At 35.5% G+C, this 24,180-nt stretch overlaps 3 protein-coding genes across 3 annotated transcripts; all 3 read right to left on the reverse strand.

Annotated features, from left to right (window-relative positions):
* Positions 1-2,415: 2,415 nt before the first annotated feature.
* On the reverse strand, positions 2,416-5,125 carry LOC133317229 (probable leucine-rich repeat receptor-like protein kinase IMK3). The gene is made up of 2 exons (XM_061519069.1): positions 3,121-5,125; positions 2,416-3,014 (listed from the first exon to the last, which is right to left on the reverse strand). The coding sequence occupies exons 1-2, from the start codon at positions 5,123-5,125 to the stop codon at positions 2,416-2,418; spliced, it is 2,604 nt and encodes an 867-aa protein (XP_061375053.1).
* Positions 5,126-10,821: 5,696 nt separating this feature from the next.
* LOC133317230 (uncharacterized) lies at positions 10,822-12,504 on the reverse strand. Its single transcript, XM_061519070.1, has one exon. It carries the CDS (start codon positions 12,502-12,504, stop codon positions 10,822-10,824), a length of 1,683 nt encoding a protein of 560 aa, XP_061375054.1.
* Positions 12,505-15,333: 2,829 nt separating this feature from the next.
* LOC133317276 (PRA1 family protein B3-like) lies at positions 15,334-16,168 on the reverse strand. Its single transcript, XM_061519135.1, has one exon. It carries the CDS (start codon positions 16,000-16,002, stop codon positions 15,352-15,354), a length of 651 nt encoding a protein of 216 aa, XP_061375119.1. The 5' UTR covers positions 16,003-16,168; the 3' UTR covers positions 15,334-15,351.
* Positions 16,169-24,180: the final 8,012 nt, after the last annotated feature.

Consider the following 24,180-nt stretch of genomic DNA (forward strand, 5'->3'; position numbering starts at 1 on the left):
ACCACTAATAAAATTAGCTAGAAATGATCCAAATGAGGTTGTTTCAACTATGAATCACAAAGTCCATATAATAGACACGGGAAAGTCCTAGGATCCTAGCACGTAAATAGTATATAAAATCTTGAAGCAGAGAAAAATATTATTGAAATTAGAACCTAAAGCAAATAAAGTGGAAAATCATGCTTGTCAGTGATTTCGTCGTTAAAGAACATCATCACAAAATAAGGGTGAGGTATGTCAATCTAGGAATGCTCGTAGTGGCAATGGTAGAGAGTAGAGACTAAAGCACTATTGAGGCTTCCCCATGATACAAGGCAGGTATACTGCAAAAGGGGAGTGTGTGTATGGCTAGAATGACTCTGCATAGAGACAAAGTGACATAATAAAAGTTGGGTGGAGAAGATGATCCCCCTTCCATGTGTGAGGGGGGTATTAAGAGAAGGGAAGTCCCTCTGCAGCATGGGAGAAAGAGCCCTACTAAGTGTCACCTAGCCTTGTCTTATCAAGGAGACAAGACATGCTACCTCACTGTCAGTGCACAGTGGGCAGCAGTGTGAGATAAGGGAAAAATTCCAGTGATGAGCCTATATGGCTCATCATGAGTGCTCTCTAGAAGGTTCTAGGTATAGGTTTTAAAGATTGGACCCAACTGGTGGGCTTGTAAAGTGGGCCGGCCAAAATACAACTCAACAAAAATATTGATGACTCGTTTGCATCTTAGCAGCAGTGCCATCTTTTTGTTCACCCATTGTCACTACAGCCTAAAAAACAGCTAGCAAGCATATAAGCTCAGATATTATCTCAAAAAAGCCAATTGACTATTTTCGTGTCAGTGTGACTAATTGCCTAAAAATAAAAGTCCAGCTATACAAGTAATTTCTATAGCACAGGCTAATTTTGGAGAGCAACAAAAATGGTTCGGGTCCATGCATTTATTACCAGCATATCGATTACCTTAAAACACATTCATTAGAACAGAGAATAAATCATTGCACTAATTCTTGATGCATAATGCCATGTCAATAATCAAAGTCAAGCTAGTCAAGTGCAGAGATACAGCTGTAATTTTCATTTTAGATGTATCTCTAAAATATTCTTTTACATATGTCAATTATTAATTTGAGTTATTATGGTAATTGGGACTTACCTTAGAATTTCTACCATTTATCAGCTTTGGTTTGCAGGTTACATGACAATGGGGGAAACAATGCTTGAACTAAGATTGGTATTTTGTAAAACTTAACTAAATTTGAGACAGAGAGAAGCCTCATGTGATTCTCAGAAAATACGAAAAGCTGACATGATAAATGTGACAACTGCAGGGCTGCAGCTGTTAAATCGAAGCAGGTTATATAGAGAGTTGAATTCACAAACAATAAAAAATTTGACATTGACAGATCTAATGTCGTATGTTATAATTTTTTATCTTGTATATAAATCTACAATTGAAACTTTCATAATGACAGATCTTCTAATGTATATCTGTAACTACATTTTCTGTTGTTGATGAGTTGTATTTTCTCTATGTTTCAGGATAAACTACATGAATAACTTGGAACAATTCTAGCCATCAATAATATGCATTTTCTGATAGATCAAGTGCATTATTGACAGTTCAAAAACTGTCATCAGAACTAGCTTTTTAAATTCATAGATTGGGAAGTCATCTAACACTCAGCTGTATTTTGCAATCTTGAGGTTTTTTTTTGATTAATTGAATCACAAGTGTGGAGGTTAATAGATGGTGAACTGAACTTCCCTGTCATTCTTTCTCAATGATGACAATTTCCATTCTTCCCTTGTCTTTTATGTCAATTAGGATTTAGTATATGCTTTCACAGTTTATACGTTTGTTTCCAAGTAAGTAGCACATTATTTGTTAAGTGAATTTTGAAGTTGGCAGTACATTTTTTGTTATCGACTTTTTCATGCTACTTTGGAGATATTTTGCTTTATTGATTGTAAGCTAATGATAGAATATCAACTATTATGTGCCTTGGAGGAAACAGATTACACTCACGCAGAGGAAGAGACGCAAGAAGGTGTGCAAAACTCATTTCCATTGAGAAATGAAGTGTTAATAGTGGAAACACTTTAAAGCATAACAATATGGACAGACACTAGCATTCAAACAGGCAAAAAAATATAAGAATGAAAGAATTATAGACTATTTATCCCTACTACATTTGGCACAAAAATAAAGAAATAATAATGTAAATGCAAAAAAGGGGTGAACCGGAGAGTGGTAAAACGGTTTCTTCATAATTGAAAGGTCATGGGTTCGAATCCAGGAGACAGCCTCTTTGCAATTATGCAAAGGTAAGGCTCCGTACAAGGATTTCCTCCACCCCACACTCGCTAGTCGGGTTTAACAGGGAGTGGCTTTGGCTTTTTAATGTAAATGCAAAAATTGTCCTACATGGTGCTAAAATCGTCCCCAGAACTGACTGATCTCTCTGGTCTAATCTCTTCTAGCTGCTGGAGCACTTGCTGAACTTCTGGTCTTGCTGATGGAGAAGGATCAACACAGTGCAAAGCGAGCTTCAATGTGTTTAGCAACTCATCACCAACTGTTGGTGCATCTCTCATCAACTCCACATCAAAGACCTCATTTGTCCACTCCTCTTTGACAATAGAGGCAACCCATTGAGGTAAATCTACACCATTGGTAGACACCCCTGGTGACTTCCTCGTTAGGAGTTCTAACAAAATAACACCAAGACTGTAGATATCAGTTTTGGTGTTGGCTTTCTTAAGCTTTGAGAGCTCAGGAGCACGGTAGCCCAATGCTCCAGCAGTAGCTATCACGTTAGAATTAGCAGCAGTTGTCATCAACCTAGAAAGACCAAAATCTGCAATTTTAGCATTTGTATTCTCATCAAGCAAGACATTGCTTGATGTAAGGTTCCCATGTATAATGTTCTCCTGGGAATGAAGGTAAAACAAGCCACGAGTCATGCCCTGTGCTATTTTCATCCTTGTTGGCCAATCAATGGATGTTTCAGGTCCACGATCTGCATCAAGATGGAAAAATACTTTGAACTTATTGATAAGCTCTATCAATAAAGCAAATATGATCATTGTAGCAATCTTTGCAATATCAAACTACCTGGTACTTACCATGTAGGAAAGAAGCAAGACTTCCTTTAGGCATGTAATCAAAAACCAGAAGCTTTTCCCCTTTGGGTCCCAAGTAATAGGCCCTTAGAGCCAAAAGATTTGGGTGTCGAATTTTCCCTAGAACACCAACTTCTAATTCAAATTCTCTCTGATTTTTACTGATCTTTTCCCTCAATCTCTTTACTGAAACTTGACTTCCATCCTCCAATGTAGCTTTATACACAGTTCCATAGGTGCTCTTTCCCATTATCTCTGCTGTTGCACACAAGAGATCATCAGCAGTAAAAGCCATTGGTCCATCAAAATGGACTAGTTTCCCTCCAGCCTCACCACCTTCTTCAACCTCACCACCAGCAGCAACAGGAGGGACTCCTTTTTCTGTCCTCATAGCGGCAGCTCTCCCCGTGGCTCGGCCATTCTCTGCCTTTGATGTTGCTCTTTTTCTGATCAGGCAGAAGAGCAGGATGCAACAAAGTGTTACCAGAACAATGAGGAGAGCTCCTGCTACTATGAGAATTATGTCTTTGGTACTTAATTTCCTATAATGGTGGTGTTTTGACACTTCAGGAGGTGGAGCTGGGGAAGGACATGGGGTTGAAGGGCTGTATCCACATAGTTGAATATTTCCCACAAATGAGCTTGAGTTAAATTTCTTGGCAAGTAGAGTGGGAACAGGACCTGAGAGGTTATTGTAAGAAACATTGAAGAGATTAAGACTATGTTGAGTGTCAAAGGAGACTGGAATTTCACCACTGAGATTATTCAGTGACAAATCAAGCTGCTTAAGCGTGGAAATGTTTGCAATACTTGAAGGAATATGACCACTAAATTGGTTTCTGCTCAAAATTAGAACAGAAAGATTACGTAATCTGCCAAAAGCTTCTGGAATTTGATTGTCAAGGTGGTTGTTCCTCACATTCAGCAGTGTAAGTGAGGATAAACTAGAAAGGGTAGCAGGCAAGCTCCCATTCAAGGCATTATTAGAAAAGTCTAATGTTTTAAGCCTAGAAAGGGTTCCTATTTCATTTGGTATAGCTCCACTAAACTGGTTATGACTGAGGGAAATCTCTTTGAGCTCACTTAAGCTGCCCAAAGAAGCAGGAATATTTCCAGTGAAGAAGTTATGATCTAGGATCAAATTTTCAAGCCGAAAGAAATCATTCTTCAGACTAGCACCCCATGAGTTAGGAATGGAGCCAGAGAGATTATTGTGTTGAAGAGAAAGGAATGTGAGAGAAACTGAATGAGTTAGGCTAGCTGGTACTGAACCGGATAAGGAATTGAAGCTCAAGTTAAGCAAATAAAGCTTAGTGGAATTGGCAAGGCTATCAGGAATATTTCCTGTGAGTAAATTGTTACTGAGATCAAGAGATTGAAGCAAAGGGCAGTAACCTAACGAAGGAGGTATGGACCCTGTAAGGAGATTGTTGAATAGCTGAACCCCTCTGAGGTTGGGAAGAAGTCCCAGTGCTGAAGGGATTGAACCACCAATTTGGTTATCATGAAGACTAAGCTTTCTGAGCCCTTGAAGTTGGGCAATCTTCTCTGTGATATGTCCCCGCAATCCCTTCCATGGAAGCTGGATCACAATAACTTGTCCCTGAGCACACTTAATACCAATCCAACCTCCTTTACAAGCTCCATAACCACTGTCATTCCAGCTCCTCAAGAAGCCTTTGGGATCAATCAACTCTTGCTTGAATGCTTGAAGTGCTAAGAAATTTGACTCTGTCACAACCACTCCATCCCAACGCTCATCATCTCCCAAAACTGGCTTCACACAGGTGGGGAGTAGAAGAATCCACAAACATTGGACCCATAAGAACCAACCGAGAAACAACCTTAAAAAACAACATGGGTTGTTGTGTCTCTTAGACCCGGTCTTCCATCTTTCTTTCTTCTTATCAGAAATATGGTGCCAATCTGCTGCATTTCTCATCGCAAGTTGCAAAATCTGATAAGGGTCATGGTCAAAGCATATTGAAGTCAGATTCCTATTCTCCATTACCATAATATGAATAACAAAAACAATCAATGTAATAAGAAATAAGAGGAAACAAGATAGGAAACTTTGATAAGAGTGTGAGTTATTACTTGGTCAGCGTTCTCTCTTGTGTCAATAAGAAGACAGTGTTTCTATTGCAAGAGAAAAAGAGAATCGGGGGAGTGTCAAAGTGTGTGGTAGATAGGAAACAAGAGAGCAACAATTGAAGGATGGTTTTTGTAGTGGAGAGAGAGAGAGAGAGAGAGAGAGAGAGAGAGAGAGAGGAAAACTGAGAATGAGCACGTGATGGTCATAAGTTTGTGTAAGTGCGCGCGCGGGTTGAGAGCGTCAGAGGGAGAATCTTGTGTTGGGGAGAAAGTGGAAAATCATGCAGGTTCAGAGGCTCTCCTTAAATATCAAAGGGTTTGATCTAAGAGTTTTAGAAGACTTATATTGTAGTAAAAGTGATTGTGTTATGTTATAGAGATTTGTTTTGCGTGTCAAATTTTTTTTTTTTTTTTTTTGCTTCAAAAATTGTGGGTTCCACAAAATGTTGTGTGTAGAAAAATTGTTATGATCATGTTAAATGATAGATGTAAATCTCTTGATTTAATTGGTAGATATTTGATTTCATTTAAGTAAGATTTTGACTTTAAATTATTGTGATTGCAAAAAATCTTTTTTTGGAGAGAGCTAGTTGTTAGAAATTTACAATCGCTCAACATACAAATTGAAAAAAAAAAAAAAAAAATTAACACGATGATTTATCTTATTCATCTTATGTATATTGTATTTACTCTATAATGACTTGATTTACAAGGGAATATAAATAAGATTTAAATCATAATAACAGTTATTCATAAACTCAAGTCCAAACTATTAAGTAAAGAAAAATTATAATATGTCATAGTCCAACAATAACAATATCAGGCTTTATATGGGGTCGGAGGCGCTGCTCACTAAACCTCTACGAGGCGGGACTCCGCTCGCCCACCTGGAAACCAAGCCCCAATTAGCTTTTTATTGACCTTGCCAATAACTACTTTCATCAACATGCAAAATATGAGTCATATCTAACAATATTCAATACCATAATATGAATGTTCCATTGTTTCACGTGAGTAGGTTTATTAAAAAACAAAAATCAAAAGAGACTCTTCTTCTTACAACGACCAACGGCTAGTTTTCCTTATAACTACTAAATCTATTAGTAATGGTAGTGTGTGTGTACTAATGTGTATTTTTGCCGGGGTTAAGATCGTGGCATGTTCCACCTCTCTTCTTTTACTACCCACCCGCGCCCCAAAGCCTCCCCCAACGGCTATTTCTGCAATATTTTCTTGCTTCCAGTTACACACAAGTCATAATTACAAGATGCGCTGGAATTACTGAAGTGCCCCTGACACTCCCGTGGCTGACTTGGATCGACTGGTATATTCCACGTTTGACTGAAGTGTCACGTGGTCAGGGTCCGGGTCTGGATATAAAATACAGTCTACATTAACTTCCAAAAGCAGGTACTGTAGTCGTGTGAAAGTGTTACATTTTATTACAGAGGTAGGATATTCTTACTACTTATTTTTTCTACTACTACTTTACTATCACTTTAATCATCATTGGATTCAAAAGTTTTTTTTTTTTCTCTCTTCATTCAACTTTTCCTTTAATCAAATAATGATTAGAATAATAATGGAGTGGTAGTAAAAAAAAAAAATAATTAGAATATCCTAACTCTTTATTATATTTGGTAAAAGAAATATCGAGTATTTTGTATTCCTCTATCGAAAATATTTTCATTATGACGGTCCTGAAATCAGAGAAGAATCGTCGTCATCATTTTAAATGGTACTTAAATATTGGTCCACATCATCTTTGCATGAGCCATAGCTTATAGCTATATCCTTTGGCAGTTGACACCTTTGTTCACCTCGTTTTTCTGTAACAGAGTGGCGAAAGTAATTTTGGCCATTCATAAAAAAAATAAAAAAAAAATTGAAAAGGAAGTAGGTGTTATACAAAGATTAAGTCATTTTCTAAATGATATGATTAAAATGCTAATGAGCACCATTTTTAATCAATTTCGACAAATTAATCAAAAAAATGACACGCGAATCAGTGACTAAAAACTTGTTACAAATTTATAAGTAAAAGGGAAAAAAAAAATGGTCAACGAAGTTGACTGTTCGGTGTAACTTAATTCAACCGGTGTGAATGTATCAAACAAAAAAAGATTCAACCGGTGTTTATTCAAGTGAAGTTTTTCAGTTTCATGATTTTAAATTCACATTCATACTTAGGAGTTAGGACTCTTGTCTTTTTGTATAGAAGTACTTAACTACCAAATGTTTAAAGCTTGAGAAAATTAGGTACGGTTTGATTTTTTTTTTCTTTTTATTTGTAGAATAATTAATAAAATAAGTATTTTTTACATTTATTTTTTTTGCTTTGAAAGTTAAAGTCAAAATACAAAACAAAAATAACTTAAATATGTTCTTTAAATTTGATTATAAAAAAATTATAATTTTTAAAACTATTTTTACAAAACAGACATTATTAAACAGGTTTCTTTTTTCTTTTTTTTTTCTAAAAGTCAAAAAACTATTTTTTTGGAAACAGAATTTAAACATGCGCTTAATTGCTAAATTCAAAACCACGTAATGTTGTTTTGTGATTTTGTCCAATCAACTTAGGTTCATGCTCCTTACCATGTTGTATCTAAATTAATAAACGGACACAAGGCAAGTGCAAAAATTTGTCCAACACTTCTTAATTTTATCCTTCGAAATGTGCACTCATCACTCACCACTAGGGACTGTTGATAACCGACCCAGTATTAGCACTGCTCTTTAGCCCAATAACCCGTATTAGGAAAACTCAGAAAACTCAGAGAAGGAAATCTGTACTATATTTACTTACTTGAAAAAGAGAGTACAAAAGGCAATATATAGAAAAACTACCTAAGAGAGAGAAAAATGGCCTAACAGAATGGCCTTACAAAATGGCTAACAGAATAGCCTTACCAAATGGCCTAACAATATCAGAAGCGCAAAAAATGACAGCTCAGCTTCTAGAAGCAATTACAACGGAAAGAAAAATAATAAAAATAAGAAATATAAAATGCTAATAGGCCCCCTCAAGATGGAGAATAAAGATTCAGAATTCCCATCTTGGATATCAGAGTTGAAAACTTGGAAGGAAGCAGAGCCTTGGTGAGAATATCTGCAAGTTGCTTTGATGAAGGTACAGGGAATGTTTTCAGATTACCTTTGATGATATGTTCGCGAACCAGATGACAATCTATCTCGATATGTTTTGTTCGCTCATGAAAAACAGGATTAGCAGCAAGATGAAGAGCAGATTGATTGTCACAGAATAAATGAGCAGGACCAGAATGTAGAACCTTGAAATCCTTCAAAAGAGAAAACAGCCAGAGTAGTTCGCATGTGACAAGTGCCATAGACCTATATTCGGCTTCTGTGGAGGATCTGGAAACAGTGTGTTGTTTCTTGGATTTCCAAGAAATAATTGAATCCCCAATGAAGACACAAAAACCAGAAACAGACCGACGACTATCAATACAAGAGGCCCAATCAGAGTCGCAAAAAGCATTAAGTTGAACAGCAGAAGAAGAGGAGTAAAAAATGCCCTGACCAATGGTGTGCTTGATATAGCCAAGCAATTTGTGGGCTGTCTGAAGATGAGGAAGGCGTGGGGCAGCCATGAATTGACTGAGAAAATTAACAGTGTAGCAGATGTCAGGTCTTGTGATTGTTAAGTAAATCAAACGTCCAATTAAGCGGCGGTACATGGAAGGGTCAAAGAGGAGATCTCCCTCAGAGGCAGAGAGCTTAAGACCAACTTCAAGGGAGGTGCTGCGAGGTTTGCAACCAGAAAGTCCAGAATCCTTAAGAATATCCAAGGCATAATGATGTTGACATATAGAGATACCTTTGGCAGAACGGGCTACCTCAAGCCCAAGAAAATAACGTAAGGGACCAAGATTCTTGAGCTTAAAGGTGCTGTGAAGATTATCAATAAGAAGTTGTACTTCAAGAGAATTGTTAGATGCAACAATTATATCATCCACATAGACTAAAACAGCAATGAAGCATGAAGCAGAAGAACGCACAAATAAGGAATGGTCAGATTGTGACTGATTAAAACCAAGTAAAATCAATGTATTGGAAAACTTTGCAAACCATTGTCGTGATGCTTGTCTAAGGCCATACAAGGACTTATGGAGGTGACAAACAGCATTAGGTGGAAGAGAAGATTGAGTAGAAGAATAGCCAGGGGGCAAATGCATATAAACCTCTTCCAACAACTCACCGTGAAGGAAGGCATTGTTGACGTCAAGCTGGATGAGAGACCAATTATTAATGGCAGCAAGGGCAAGGAGAAGCCGTACAGTTGTAAGTTTCGCAACAGGGGAGAAAGTTTCTGAGAAATCAACACCTTCTTGTTGAGTAAACCCCTTGGCCACTAGACGAGCCTTGTACCTCTCAAGGGAACCATCTGACTTATATTTTACCTTGTAGACCCAACGACAACCCACAATCTGTTTTCCAGGTGGAAGAGAAACAACTGTCCATGTTTTATTGAGCTCAAGGGCTGAAAGTTCATCTTGCATTGCAGCTTGCCATTCCGGAAGTTGGGAAGCAGCAGAAAAGGAGGTGGGTTCAAAATGTGAAGAAACAGAATTAATAAAAGCTGCATATGTAGGAGAAAAACGATGAGTGGTAATATAATTAGACAGGGGATGGATGGTGGAAGAAGAACAAACATAATCACTAAGATATGAGGGTGGGTTTCTAGGCCGTGAAGTGTGAGATGGAGAGGATTGGTAAAAAATAGGAGACTGTGAAGGAGGAGCAGTAGGCAATGAAGTAGGCAAAACAGTAAATTCTGTGTGTGGAGAGGGAATGGGAGACTTCATGGAAAAAGGAAAGATGCTCTCAAAAAACACAACATCACGAGAAATAAAAGTACGGTTGGACTCCAAATCAAGAAGCTTATAACCTTTGAAGCCAGGTGGGTACCCAATAAAAACAGCCGGCAGGGCGCGGGGGGAGAATTTGTGACGATTTCTGGATAGGGTGGAGCTGTAACAAAGGCAGCCAAAAATGCGAAGATGGGAATATGTGGGAGGTTTATGGCAAAGGAGTTCAAAGGGTGTTTTGGCTGAAAGAAGGGGTGAGGGGGTGCGGTTAATTAGATAGACAGCAGTAAGGATGCAATCTTGCCAATAAGGTAGTGGTATATGGGACTGAAATTGAAGGGAGCGTGCCACATTAAGGATATGCTGGTGCTTGCGTTCTACAACTGAATTCTGTTGAGGACGATCGACACAAGAATGGAAAAGTTTAATACCTTTAGAGGAGAAAAAAGATGTTAAGAGAAACTCAGGGGCATTATCACAGTGGATGGATTTAATAGGCAAAGAATATTGTGTGTAAACAAGTTTATAAAACATGGGAAAAACAGAAGAGAAATCAGATTTGTTTTTCAAAAAATAAGTCCATGTAAAACGTGTGGCATCATCCACAATAGTTAAAAAATAACGAGATCCTTCTACAGAAATTGTATGAAAGGGACCCCATATGTCACAGTGAACCAAATCAAAAGGAGATGCAGATAACTTGGGATTTAAAATAAAAGGAAGACGTTTTTGTTTTGCAAGAGGACATACAGAACAATGATGATCAGTACGCAAAATATCAGAAAAACCCAGCAAAGATTTCATTGAATTTAAAACGGAAACAGAGAGGTGCCCTAATCTGGAATGCCAGAGGGAAGGGTCTTTTAGTAAAAGAAAAACAAAAGGAATGGGGAACATTATCTGCTGGGAAAAGGTGTGTGGTGTCAAGTATGTAAAGATCGCCGTGTCTTCTAGCAATCCCAATCGTCCTTGCCGAAGCACGGTCCTGAAGAGAACAATGAGAGTCAGAGAAATGAGCAAGAATAGGGGAATCACGTGTTAAAGCACTTATGGATAAAAGATTGAAGAAAAACGAAGGAACACAAAGGACATTGTGTAGGGTAAAAAGACCACAAATGGACACTGAACCAACATCAGTGACCACTGCAGAAGACCCATTGGGAAAAGACACCAAAGAATCAGATGAGGAAGATGAGGAAAAGAGAGTAGCAGAAAGACAAACGTGGTGCGTGGCACCTGTGTCCAAAATCCAACAAGACGGAGGGAGAGCAAGAGGTGGCTTACCACTGAAACTTGCTATCGATGGTGAGGAATCAGTAACGGACGAAGTGGAGAACGAAGATGACGGTGCAGAATTTTGATGTAGCAACGCAAGCAGCTGATTATATTGGGTTGGGGTAAAAGCAAGTGGCACATCAGAGGAGTGGGTAGCTGTCGGTGAGGTAAGGTGAGGTGAGGAAGCTGGCGATGGTAAAGGGAGAAGTGGGGGTGAGGGCCGAGAGTGGGCAAAATGGGCTTGGGCCTGGTGAGGAGTCGGGTTGGGCCTAGGAGATCTGGGTTTATACCCAGGAGGGTAGCCATGTAATTTAAAACATTTGTCACGTGTGTGACCAGAAAGGTTGCAAAAAGTGCAAACAGATCTAGGGCGACGTTGAAAAGTAGCAGCGGCCGTGGGTGGGTTGTGAGAAGGAGGGGCAGCGGAGTTGATAAGGGGTGAGTCAGGAACAACCGGAATAGGCAAGGAAATAGAGAGCTGACGTTGGCGTTCTTCTTGCAAGATCATGGAGAAGACTTTCGCAAGTGACGGCAGTGGTTCAAGGAGGAGAATCTGAGCCCGGACAGAAGAAAATGAGTCATTAAGGCCAATGAGAAATTGCAAGACGTGGTCCTGCTCCCTGCCTGTGCGAATCGCATGAAGAGCACCACATGTGCAAGAGGGAAGAGGCAGGTGATCCTGTAACTCATCCCACAAGGATTTCAACCTTGTATAATAGGCATTAACATCAAGGGAGCCCTGAGAAAAAGATGAAACGTGTTGCTTGAGTTGAAAAATACGTGGACCATTTGCCTGGGAAAAACGGGTCTGTAAATCATTCCAAACCTCATATCCAGTAGTAAAATAAAGGAGGCTATCAGCAATCTCCTTAGTAACAGAATTCAAAATCCAGGATATGACCATGGAATTGCAACGAGTCCAGGAAGGAAACAACAGATCATTGGGAGAAGGGCGAAGAATAGAACCATCAACAAACACAAGTTTGTTCTTCGCGGTAAGGGCAAGAAGCATAGCACGCTTCCAGGAACTAAAATTGGAACCAGTAAGAGAATGGGATACCAATACCAGGCCAGGGTGATCACCATTGTGCAAAAAATGAGGACTGGAAGAATCTTCCATGAAAGAAGATGAACCAGAGGAAGAATCCGCTGGTGGTGGGCGAGGATTATTGGCACCACGAGCCATTGAAGGAGACTCGGGTTCAGGAAAAGAATTCTACTGATACCATATTAGGAAAACTCAGAAAAGAACTCAGAAAACTCAGAGAAGGAAATCTGTACTATATTTACTTACTTGAAAAAGAGAGTACAAAAGGCAATATATAGAAAAACTACCTAAGAGAGAGAAAAATGGCCTAACAGAATAGCCTTACAAAATGGCTAACAGAATAGCCTTACCAAATGGCCTAACAATATCAGAAGCGCAAAAAATGACAGCTCAGCTTCTAGAAGCAATTACAACGGAAAGAAAAATAATAAAAATAAGAAATATAAAATGCTAATAACCCGAGAACGTACATGGAGATAAAATCAATTGTTACCGAGAATGAGACTTAGTTTGCAATACTTTTATGGAAAATATCATGTCGAAACTAACATTATTGGATTATTTTGAGTGAACTTGAGAAAGAAAACAGTTTATAAGTTGTCTACATAGAAAAAAGCTAGTATACAGGTTATACTAGAATTCAAAACAGCTCCCACAGATTAATATCCCCTAACATGACCAGAGTCTTTACTTAGATTCAAAAAAAAAAAAAAAAAAAAAAAAAAAAACTCATAGCCCAGCCCATACCGGCGAGAAAAAGAACAGTTTCTGTCAACATTAAAAAAAAATATTTAACAAGAATCCCACCAAAACTAGCCTAATCCAATCAAACTCATACTCATCCAGCCATTGCATATAACAGATTAGAATCCCTTCCAGTGAGAATTAAAATTTACATAAATGTTCGAGGTTTGAAAATAGAAAAAATGGTCCTGAAAGAGTCATGTTCTTTATATGGATTTGACCGAACTTGAACTAAATTTGTCGGGTAATCCATATTTTTTATATGGATCCGACAGAGCTGAAACTAAATTTATCGGATAATTAATAATCCGTAAAATATTTACATAGACAAATAGGAAGCTACTTGAATTTTCTTGATTCTAAGGAGGCTTCAATTATCGAATCCAAAAATTATCATCTTTCTAACACCAAATAACCTATAGTCATATACTACAGCCAATTCCAGAAATTTGAATGCAGTTCAGGTCAACAAGAACTCCATATGTAACTACAATCTAAACAACAAAACAAAGTAGATGTCAGAGAACTTCATTGTCACGCATCATTAAAAATAAACATAAAATACACTGCCACATTCCTCGGTCGTAGGAGTCCAACACTAAAATAGGTAGAGTAAACTCAAAAGTCAACAAGTAACCAAACCTAAAATAACTACAGACGAAAAACAATTGTAAAAAATTGGACCACAATGACAGCCTTCAAATTCATAGGTAGGAGCATTACATTAATATATAGACTTAGAATTCAATACAATATTGTCAAACTCGAATTTCTACATAGAAATCGAAAGGGGTGGTAGAAACGTAAAACGTAAAAACGACACGAAACATAAAGTTTCTACATTATACTATTTAAGATCAAGATATAAAATTACATATATACATGTAAAAAAAATATCACATAATAAAGATGTGTGTTAAGCCACTTATCTATCTAAAAAGGAAAATAATTTTTTATAACCAAATATCAAAATTATAAACAGTGATAACTAACAAGTAATGGATAACCAATCTGTTCTAACTGCTTCATACACTCTGCAATTTCGGATCATCGCTCATTAGGATATAATTTCACTTCTTTTAATGCACACAATGATTCAAAAACACAAAACAATTCTCATAGCATAACTTATAATAGAATTGCAGTTTTATAAGACATAATTATAAAAGACATATATCCAAACAAAAAGATATGAAGATATGTGCATATGATTTCAGGAAAACGAAAATTGGGTTTTTTTTTTTAATTTCTTTTTTTGTAAATTTTTTTTTTAAAAAAAATTCGTTTTAAGTAAAAACGGTCAAAACGTAAGTTTTTGCCATTTTTACACGGCGTTTTTATCAGTTTTTATCAAGGACCATTTTTACTTGCGTTTTAACACGTACCACTCTAATAAAAACGTAAGTTTTTACATTCTTACATTAGTTTTTGACAACAATGATTCAACCCCTCCTTTCAGCCAGGACAAGACAAAGCAAAAAAAAATCAGATAGAGAAATAAGTGTAAATCATGTCCTCAAAATTTTCCTCTACTTACGTAAATGTGTGAATAAGGCTAAGGGATATTTCACTAAAACGCAGGCAAACATAACAAAAACAATAAATTGGAGACTAAAAGAAAACAAAACTTCAAGCAATTCGCTTTGCACCCAAAAAAAAGAAATAACAATAATAAGATATTTGTTTTTCTCATGTATATATGATAAAACAAACTTTTCCTACACACACTATAAGAAGGTGTGCAATTCTTTTTTTATTTTGTTTTTTTTAAATAGATTTCTTTTTCCCTAATAATAATAATAATAGTTTTTTTTCCTATAATGTCAGCAAATAAATTATTTATATTAAGCTTAAAATAATATCGTTTTGAGACAAAAATTAAAGTATTATTGCAATTTTAATTTATTTTAAAATTGCAATCTTTAACATTATAATTTTTTAATATTTTAATTCCACAATAATATTATTTTGGGAGTAAATATAAATAATTTATTTGTAATCATTTGTAAAAATATTTTATAAAAAAAGTTAAACTTACCATGTTGAATTAATTTTGATCGATCAATCATAAAAATGATTCTAAGAAGTTGCAAGTAAAAAAAGATTGTAAACACAAACTATCTCTAAATAAATAATAAAAAAATAACGATTTCAAATAAATTCAGTTGAATACAAGAGGATTTGTTGAACCAACCTAAAAAGAAAGCCCATTGGACAAAAAGAAAGTCCAGATCCCTCCGTTTACATGCGCGGAACAGCCGGCGCGGCGGCAGAAGACGCAGCGCGGCCGAGGAACGAAAGGAAGCCGGCGTTGGCGGGTTCCTGATCGTCGAGAAACAAGTCCTCGGGGACTCGAAACGCACCGTGCGCGCACACGATGGCCAAACCAACGGTCAAGGCGGAGATCAAGAGGGATCCAACGCTGGTAAGGAAGATAACGAAAACAGTGAGCACCACGAGAATGCCGAGGGTTTCGCGATCTGAGAAGGTGCGGCCAAAGAGGACGAGGGGCTGGTCTGAGGGGCGGAAGAGGTATAGGAAGGTCCATGAAGCTAGGAGGGCGAAGAGGAGGAAGAGAGAGAAAGGGTGGGTTATGAGAGAGACGGCGAGGGCGAAGGCCAATAGCGTTACGTAGTTAACGCGAAAGTAGGAGAAGTTCTTGCGGACCCGCGAGTATGCTTCGGTGAGGGACTCTGGACGGGACATGGAGGATCGGTCGATGAGCTCCGACCAAGGGCGCCGCTCCGAGAATCCGTGGCGGAGGGATGAGGAGAGCCGGGAAATGATGGCGCGGAGAGCCGCCGTGGCCATTGGTGACTGCGATTGTGTACCGGCGGCGGCGCTGCTGTTGGATACGGGGGTCGAGATGGGGAGTGTTGGTGAAGAAGCCATGTGGTGGCGCGTGAAACCGAATGGCGCGTGAGGTGTTTGAGACTGGGGAAGATGAAAAGAAAAGAAAAATTAAAAAAACTAATAGAGAGGAAAGAATCCTATTAGTTTGGGCTATGTTACCACGCAACAGCGAGGGTGTGTTTGGTAAGAATTTTTTTTTTTTTTTTGAAAATCTTAATTACTGAAAATTCATGTGGGAAAAAACTGTTTGGTTCGTCAAAATATTAGCAGAAATATTGAGTAAGAATTACTGATTTTATATTTGGTTTAGAATGAAATATTACTGAGAATAGAATGTTATATTACAAAAATAATCCTTACATATTTTTAGTTTCAAAATTGATATACATATTTTATATTACAATAATAACCCCTACTTATTTATTTTTAAATAACCCTACAAAAATAACCCCTAGGATGTTATATTACTGGTAAACAAACTGAGATTATATTTTTGAGAAGGACGAATTAAATAAATTTAAAAGATTAGCCAATGAGTTACTTAATTGCTTGTGAAACTAGATGGACCTATGATCATACAAATTGATACAATTACACATGGTGTGCATATATTGGAGAACCCAGTTCTGATCGCATCTGCACGTACCTACCTTTTGATGGGTGTTGGGGGAATGGGGTACTTTTGTCTCAAAATTTCTTGTTCAACTTTTCCTTCAGTAGGAATCGTCAATTATCATATTATGAAAGGTAATCAGAACAGTAATTTTTGTTTGTAAATGATATTATTGGTAAAAGCAGGATGTTTGGGAATTGGATTTTTTTTTCTTCTCCCAAATATAATAATTTACTTTATCAAAGAAGATATATCAGTATTCTTTCAAATACCGTCGTACCAAACACACCCTGAATGTAGAGGATACATTTTTTGTTAGACATCTTGTTTTATTACTCATGTTATAGAATAATTGGAGGTGAATAAAAGTAAAATCAAATTTGAAAAAAAAAAAAAAACCGCGCTGAAGAATAAATAAAGTAATTAATATTGTTTTCACCAAAAAAAAAAAGTAATTAATATTGTCAATACACACATAATAAAATTTAATCATTGCAAAAATACAAGATGTTTTTTCATTTCGGAAGGTTATGGTTGAGTCTGGCTTCAAACTTGACTTTACCTGAACAATGCAAAACACATTAAATATTATGTGTTTTATTCAAAATTCATGTACCAATCTAATTCTTGTGTGATTAGATTCAAATTTTAAAAATATTTTAACTTATATATTATAGTATATTTAAAAATATAAAAAAATTAATTTAATTATTTAAAAATTAAATATTATTTTTAAAAATTTTAAGTCCTAAATATTTATATTATAATTCAAGGGATAGGATATTATAACAATCAATTAGGATTATTATCAAATGTTCGTTTTTTCTGCAGTTACTGTAGATAAGTTATTTGCAGTAAGCCCAATACGTCGTCATTTTGGGGCAGAAATCATGGTATTTTTGTAATTTTAATTTATTTCAGGGTTATAATAGTCTTTATATTTATAATTGTTAAGATTTCAATACCAAAACAATGTTGTTTTGGGAATAAATGCAGATAACTTATCTGTATTAACTGGAGAAATATTTTTCTCTATTATTAATGTTACTATTAACCAATTTTACCGTTAGATCGATTATGTTTTTCCAACGGTCATATTTATTTTCATTTTTGTATAGTTATGATTCCCCATAGAAATCATAACCATACAAAGGTGCAAATAAATATAAAGTATTAAATATGGAGAATCATATTCATACAAAGATGGAAATAAATATAACTGCTGGATCAACATAATCGATTTAACTGTGAAATTGATTGGTAGAAACATTGGTAATAACCCTAATTAGTTATTACAATATCCTACCCCATAATTCAATGTTTTTAAATGTTAATCTCTTATTATATTTATGAGTAAAAGATTTCTCTGGTCAATTGAGATAAATTCTCTCTGATGAGCCAAAAATGATGTCGTTTTCGGGCAGAAATCAAGGTATTTTTGTAATTCTAATATATTGCAGGGTTATATTAGTCTTTATTATTATAATTTTTTTAATTTTATAAACCCTAAACGATGTCGTTTTGAGTTCACTGGAGATGACTTTATCTCCAGTAACTGAAGAAATATTTTTTCCTATATTTATTATATTCGTAGAAAGGTAAGAGTTGTATCGGTATTATAGATTGAAATAGTTTGGGTACATAATGCGAAAAACTCCTAAATGCTCTTATAAGAACAAAAGTGTCTTACAAAGAACTCAACATAAAGAGAGAAAGAGGTCGGCCGAAACTTACTTGGGGAAGATAATAAAGCAAGACTTAATGAATGGGGATTTAGATTGGTGAATAATGTGTTTTAGGACAGATTGGAGGGAAACTATTAGCATTGCGGATGGTTAGACCCTTTTTTGCTTCCTATTTTCCTCGTATCCTCCCTTTTTTACTTTTTTGGTAAACAAAAGACCTAAGTCACAAAACAAAGAAAGAACACAAAAAGAAACCTAACTATTACAACTCAAAACACGATGTCTCCCAACAACTAATAGATCAGTAAACAACAGTATCTGGATGCCAGGAGGAGGTTCCTGGCAAACAAGATAGTCTTCCTGCCCCTCATAGTCTAATATGAAATCCGCCAACTAGTCTGCACACGAGTTACCCTCCCTCAAAGTATGCTTGAAAGTCACAGACCAATTTTTATCGATCCATGTCTGTATGCGATAAATCAAATGATTTTCACAGACTGCTGCACCATTGCTAGTGAGCACAATGATCAAACTTGTTGAATCACTTTCAATAATGATGTAATGGTATCTAGCATTCCAAGCCATCTTCAACCCCCTAAGGACACCCCATAATTCTACTTTGAATGAATATCACCTCCCTAATTTATACGCAAAGTCACCAAGCCACTTACCGCACTTATCACGAATGAAACCTCCACAAGCAGCTGGACCAGGGATACCACGCGCAACCCCATCCGTATTAATTTATGTTTTTTTTTATCTTCTTTATTTTTATCTCTATATTTCTTTAATTTTTATTCTGTGTATTTTTATTTTAACTTTCTTATTTTTTCTTTTCTCATGTAATTTTCTTTCTTATGTATCTTTTTTTCACTTTATTTTATTTTATTCTTCTTCCAAATTATCATTTTGCTAAGTTTTTATTTCTAATAGTATTTATAGTTCTTCTAATTTTATTTTTATCCTTTTTTTCATCCTTTTCATTTGTATTCATCTCCACATACCCTAACTAATTTGGGATAAAGGTAATGTTGATATTCTTTATATTTGAACTTGCTTGTTAACAAAAAGAAAAAGAAAAATCATGCTTGTAACACCATATTACCGGACCTGTTTGTTATCATTACATATGATATTAAAGCGCAATTACAATCACAATAATTGAATTGTTAATTACGTATAATTTTTTTCCTTTTTCAATTATTAAAAACGAATAATTTCCGTAACCAACTAATTCAAATACTCTAATTGTTACACATACATAGTTGGAAGCTTTTATATTAGTTTACAACCCTTAATAGGTAATACCACAAATCTAAGATTGTAAAACACATTTTTTTTCACCTCAGTAATGAGGTAATTCATCCCTTTAGTGTATCACTAAACCTTATACTATGTCTTAATATAGGTATTTACACAATCTATAGTAAGATCACTTAATTACTTCTCTTAAAATCACAAATTCCTTTTTTTTCCATTGGGGAATCGATTCTCTCTCTGGTGATAATCGATTCCCAGCCCCTATTAATGCTAGACAGAAGCTCACAAACCTCCCCTATTTCTTGGGAATTGATTCCCTTCCTCTGAGAACAGATTCCTGAACTAAGGAATTTATTCCCTCCCTGATGGGAACAAATTCCCATGTGTAAAATTTTAGACATGAGCTAAATTTGTCTCCCTTGTTTGGTGGGAATCGATTCCTAATCTATGGGAATCGATTCTTTCCCTGGGTAGAAGCTGATGAGTAGGGGTGTTCGCGGTCTGGATTGGATCGGTTTTGGAAGCAAAAATCATCTGATCTAATCCCTTCGGTTTGATCATGTAATCATCCATTCGGTTTGAATTTTTTTTTCAAATCCAATCCAATTTTTTCGGTTTGGATTGGATTGGTTTTCGATTTTTTGAAAATCTTAAAATTTATTTCATGATTATTGTGCAAATAACATCGTTTGTATATACTGACTTTGTAATTTTATTTTTTTTAAATATAAAAGCATCATTAAACGATAATATAGTTTTTTTCTTTTTTGGCAATGAGATATGAAGCTCTACACAAATTAAATTTTGTTAATGAGATGTGATTAGGCTTTTTCTTCAGTTTAGTTGATGGGTTAAGGAGTCTTTGGTTTAGAAATTTTTGGGCTATGATTGGGGAAAAACCCAAGTGGGTAGAGAGAAATTAATATATTGGATCGGTTTGGATTGGATCGGTTTTCATTGACCAATCCGAAAATCGATCCAATCCAATTAAAATTTGCGGTTTTTTTTCGGTGTTCAATTTTTCGATTTTTGGTTTATTCGGTTACCGGTTTTTTGGTTCGGTTATTGCGGTTTGAATCGCTTTAGATCGATTGATGAACACCCTTACTGATGAGTCTCCAATTTATTATATCTTAAGGGTTAATATAAGCATGAAATTGATTTAAAATTATTAAAAGTTATGAGAATTATAATTAAAGTGTTATTTTATTCTCATAAAAATTCTTATATTTTGCATTAATTTTCAGCTCAATAAAGAGTTAAATTGGAGAGCTCAAGTGGATTTGCTTTGGGTTTCTGAATCATATAATTGATTCAAGATCTTATTGAAGATTCTCTTGAATATTTTTAAGGAAAGTTTTCCTTTAAAATATAAAAGGGGTGATTTTAAGGATTTGATTAAAAATATGATTGGAGATTCTAGTGAAGATTACATTGAAGATATTATGAGAAATTAAAAGATATGGTTTCATCACTATAAAAAGGCAACTCTTGAAAACAGAAAGAGGCTGACACATTCAGAAAGAGATGAGCTTTTGCTGGAGATTGGAGAACTTCAGAAAGAGAGAAGACTTGAAGAATTGGGCAACATTGATTTCTTTTCTTCTTCTTCTACTTCTTTTTCTTTCTTTGTTTAGTTTAAGCTAGCTATGTTTGGCCAAGTTTCTTTTGTAGTTAGGGATACAGATCCGACGTGAATCCTTTTGTGGTTTAAATTATTTCTTTAAAAAATTATCTCAAATTGTTTGTGTTTTACCTTGGAATAATTTTATACATTCTTGTATGATTTGATCACTCATGTAGAGATTTGAAGGTTAGGGTTCACAATAGACATATTGGAATTTTAATCCTAACAAGGGTAAACATCAGTTCTTGAATGATCTAGATATAAGCTTGTAGGAATTGCAAACTTTCATAATTCATCGCGCTTAAAGCTTAATCTGAAAGGAATTACTAATACATTAAGATTCTAATTGGATTAAAGAGATAAAGGCACTAAGACATTAGAATTTAACCAAGCAATTAATTAGAAGATTAATTTTTTGAAACAATTGAGATAAATTATTATTGGAATTAATTTAAACTACTCAAAGAGAATCAGAGGTGAAATATTCCTTAGTTGTAGTCTCATTATTGATTCCTTTAAATTCGTTTTAATTCTCTGCATTCAATCCGAGTTCTATTTTAATTGTGATTGTTTTATTTTTATTTTTATTAAAAATTACTCTTCTCTACACCTATTGATCTATCCAAATTAGAGGAAATAGTTAGAATAGTACTTGGTGCAATTAATCCTTGTGGGAACGATATCTTACTCATTACTCTATTACTTGTACGACCGGTATACTTGTCGTGATCGCAACAGAAACATTTTGATAGCATTTTGTTGCATCCAAGGGGTACGTACACCTCTCCAATTTCTCATAACACCTAATAAACATTTTATTAGTATTTTCCTACCTACATTTTGCCAATTCAAAGCTTATTACATTGGTCCATCCATCATATAAATACAGAATGGGAAAAAGGTGTGTCATTTTAAATGACACCTTATATCCTTTCACTCTCACAAAAAGATGAGACCCACATATTTAAAACTTTTCCCACACATTCTTTCTCTCATGATTTATCTATTTCTCTCACTTAAAATGACACAATTTTGTGTCCTTCAAAATGATACACACTTTTCCCATACATAATTCATCAAAGTGCACATGGTTACTGTTGCGAAATCGGCAAGTATATCGTTCGTTTCAAGTAATAAAATTATAAGTAAAGATCGTTTCCACGAGGATTAATGCACCAAGTATTAATTCAACTATTCCCCTTAAGTTGGAAAAGAAAATTGGTTTGATTTGTGAAAGTAGTTGAGTGTTGGAATTTTAAAAACAGAATTTTAAAAACAAGAATATTAAAAAGCATGCAAGAATTAATCAAGAACAGATAGAAAATATGAATTTGGTTAAAATTTGTAAAAAGACTGTAGCCAGGATGCACTTCTTCTCCGATCCTCCCTTATATTCCTATATTGTATTTTATAATTAACTAATTGGTTTGCTCAGACAATTCATTATTTCCCTATAAAATAGTTGAACCCTAATGTCTTAGTGATTTCAACTCTTTAATCCAATCAGAATTCTAATGTCTTAGGAATTCCTCTTGAATTAAGCATTAAGCAAATGAAATATAAGTCTGCAATCTATCTAAGCTCATGTCTAGGTCATGCACAAATTGTTATTCTACCTTTGTCCAGACTAAAACCCCAATATGTCTATTGTGAGTCCTAACCCTCAAAGCCCTATAATTTAGAGTGATCAGTTCTAAACAGGATATAGAAAAATTAACACAGGTAGAATAAAACAAACTAACTAATTAACTTATAAAATAGCAATATAGGAAATATAAAGGATTCACATCGGGCCTATGATCCCAATTACAAAAAGAAACTAGCCAGACATAGCTGGCTTAAACAAATTAAAGAAATAAAAAGTATTCATGAAAACAATAAATAAAAAGAAGAAGAAGAAGATGAAGGATCAATGGTCTTCGTTCTTCAACTCGGTCGGAATCCTGATCTCCAGCGCAAGCCTCCAAGAATTCTCTCCAGCCAAAGATGACTTTGCTCTGAGGTCTGAGTCTCTATTTATAGACTTATGTTGTGCTTAGAAATCTTGATCAAATCTTCATCTTGCATCTTGGTCCAATCTTCCTCTGATTCAACCTGAGATAGAATAAATATTTTCCCGTACCTCCCGCGCTACTAGCGCCAGATTGGCGCAAATAGCGTGGGAGTTTTATTCAGCATACTGAAGGTTCACGCTACTAGCGTGGTTCCCACGCTGATAGCGTGAGAGTTTTAAATGGCTGGTGCTACTAGCGCCAGTTCCACGCTAATAGCGTGGGAGTCTCTAGATGAAAAAGTTCTTCTGGCGCTACTAGCGCAGGTTTCACGTTAATAGCGTGGGGCTTCAGCGTTATACTTCCAAATGGGCTTCTTTTTGTCCTGTTTCCCTACAAAATCAAAAGAAAATCAATAACGAGGTATCTGATTGGTATTTATCAAACTAATAACAATTCTAGCCCTTATTATCCAAGATTGACCAAGATTCTTTATCTTTTTGGCTTAAAATCATATCTATGTTGGAGGCATATCAGTTACATCCTATGATGCACGGACACAGACACGGGACACGACACGACACGTCGACACGTTAATTCTAAAAAATGTCATATTTCGACATGTTGGGACACGTTTTGATATTGAATAAAAATTTTAATATATATAATATAATTTATATTTAATACATATAAGAGTCTTTAATAAGTCATATAACCAATCAAATATTTAAATTTCATAACATAAATATAAATATATATAATTTTCGTACTTTGATAATTTTTCATGTCAAATTTCATAACAGAAAAAAATTAATTTATAAATTATTTCTCTTATATTTTGTTAACAAAATAAAATTAAGATTAAAAAAAACGTGTCGGAGCGTGTCCGAGCGTTGATCGCTTGTCAGAAAAAGTTGACTGCATGTTGGAAAAACGTGTCAGAACGTGTCGAAGAGTTGACCGCGTGTCGGACAAGCAAATTTTTCAAAAACTTGCGTGTCTGTGCTTGTTAGGTTACATCAATGTACGATTACATAATAA

Source organism: Gastrolobium bilobum, unplaced genomic scaffold (genome assembly GCF_033153095.1).
Source record: "Gastrolobium bilobum isolate Gb01-03AN ecotype WA unplaced genomic scaffold, APGP_CSIRO_Gbil_v1 utg1269, whole genome shotgun sequence".
NCBI classification, from domain to species: Eukaryota; Viridiplantae; Streptophyta; class Magnoliopsida; order Fabales; family Fabaceae; genus Gastrolobium; species Gastrolobium bilobum.

Coding starts and splice junctions, on each gene's coding strand:
- LOC133317230 (XM_061519070.1), bottom strand. CDS start 12,504: ATGGCTCGTGGTGCCAATAATCCTCGCCCACCACCAGCGGATTCTTCC.
- LOC133317276 (XM_061519135.1), bottom strand. CDS start 16,002: ATGGCTTCTTCACCAACACTCCCCATCTCGACCCCCGTATCCAACAGC.
- LOC133317229 (XM_061519069.1), bottom strand. CDS start 5,125: ATGGAGAATAGGAATCTGACTTCAATATGCTTTGACCATGACCCTTAT. Junction 3,015..3,120: donor TCTTGCTTCTTTCCTACATG/GTAAGTACCAGG, acceptor ATCTTGATGCAG/ATCGTGGACCTGAAACATCC.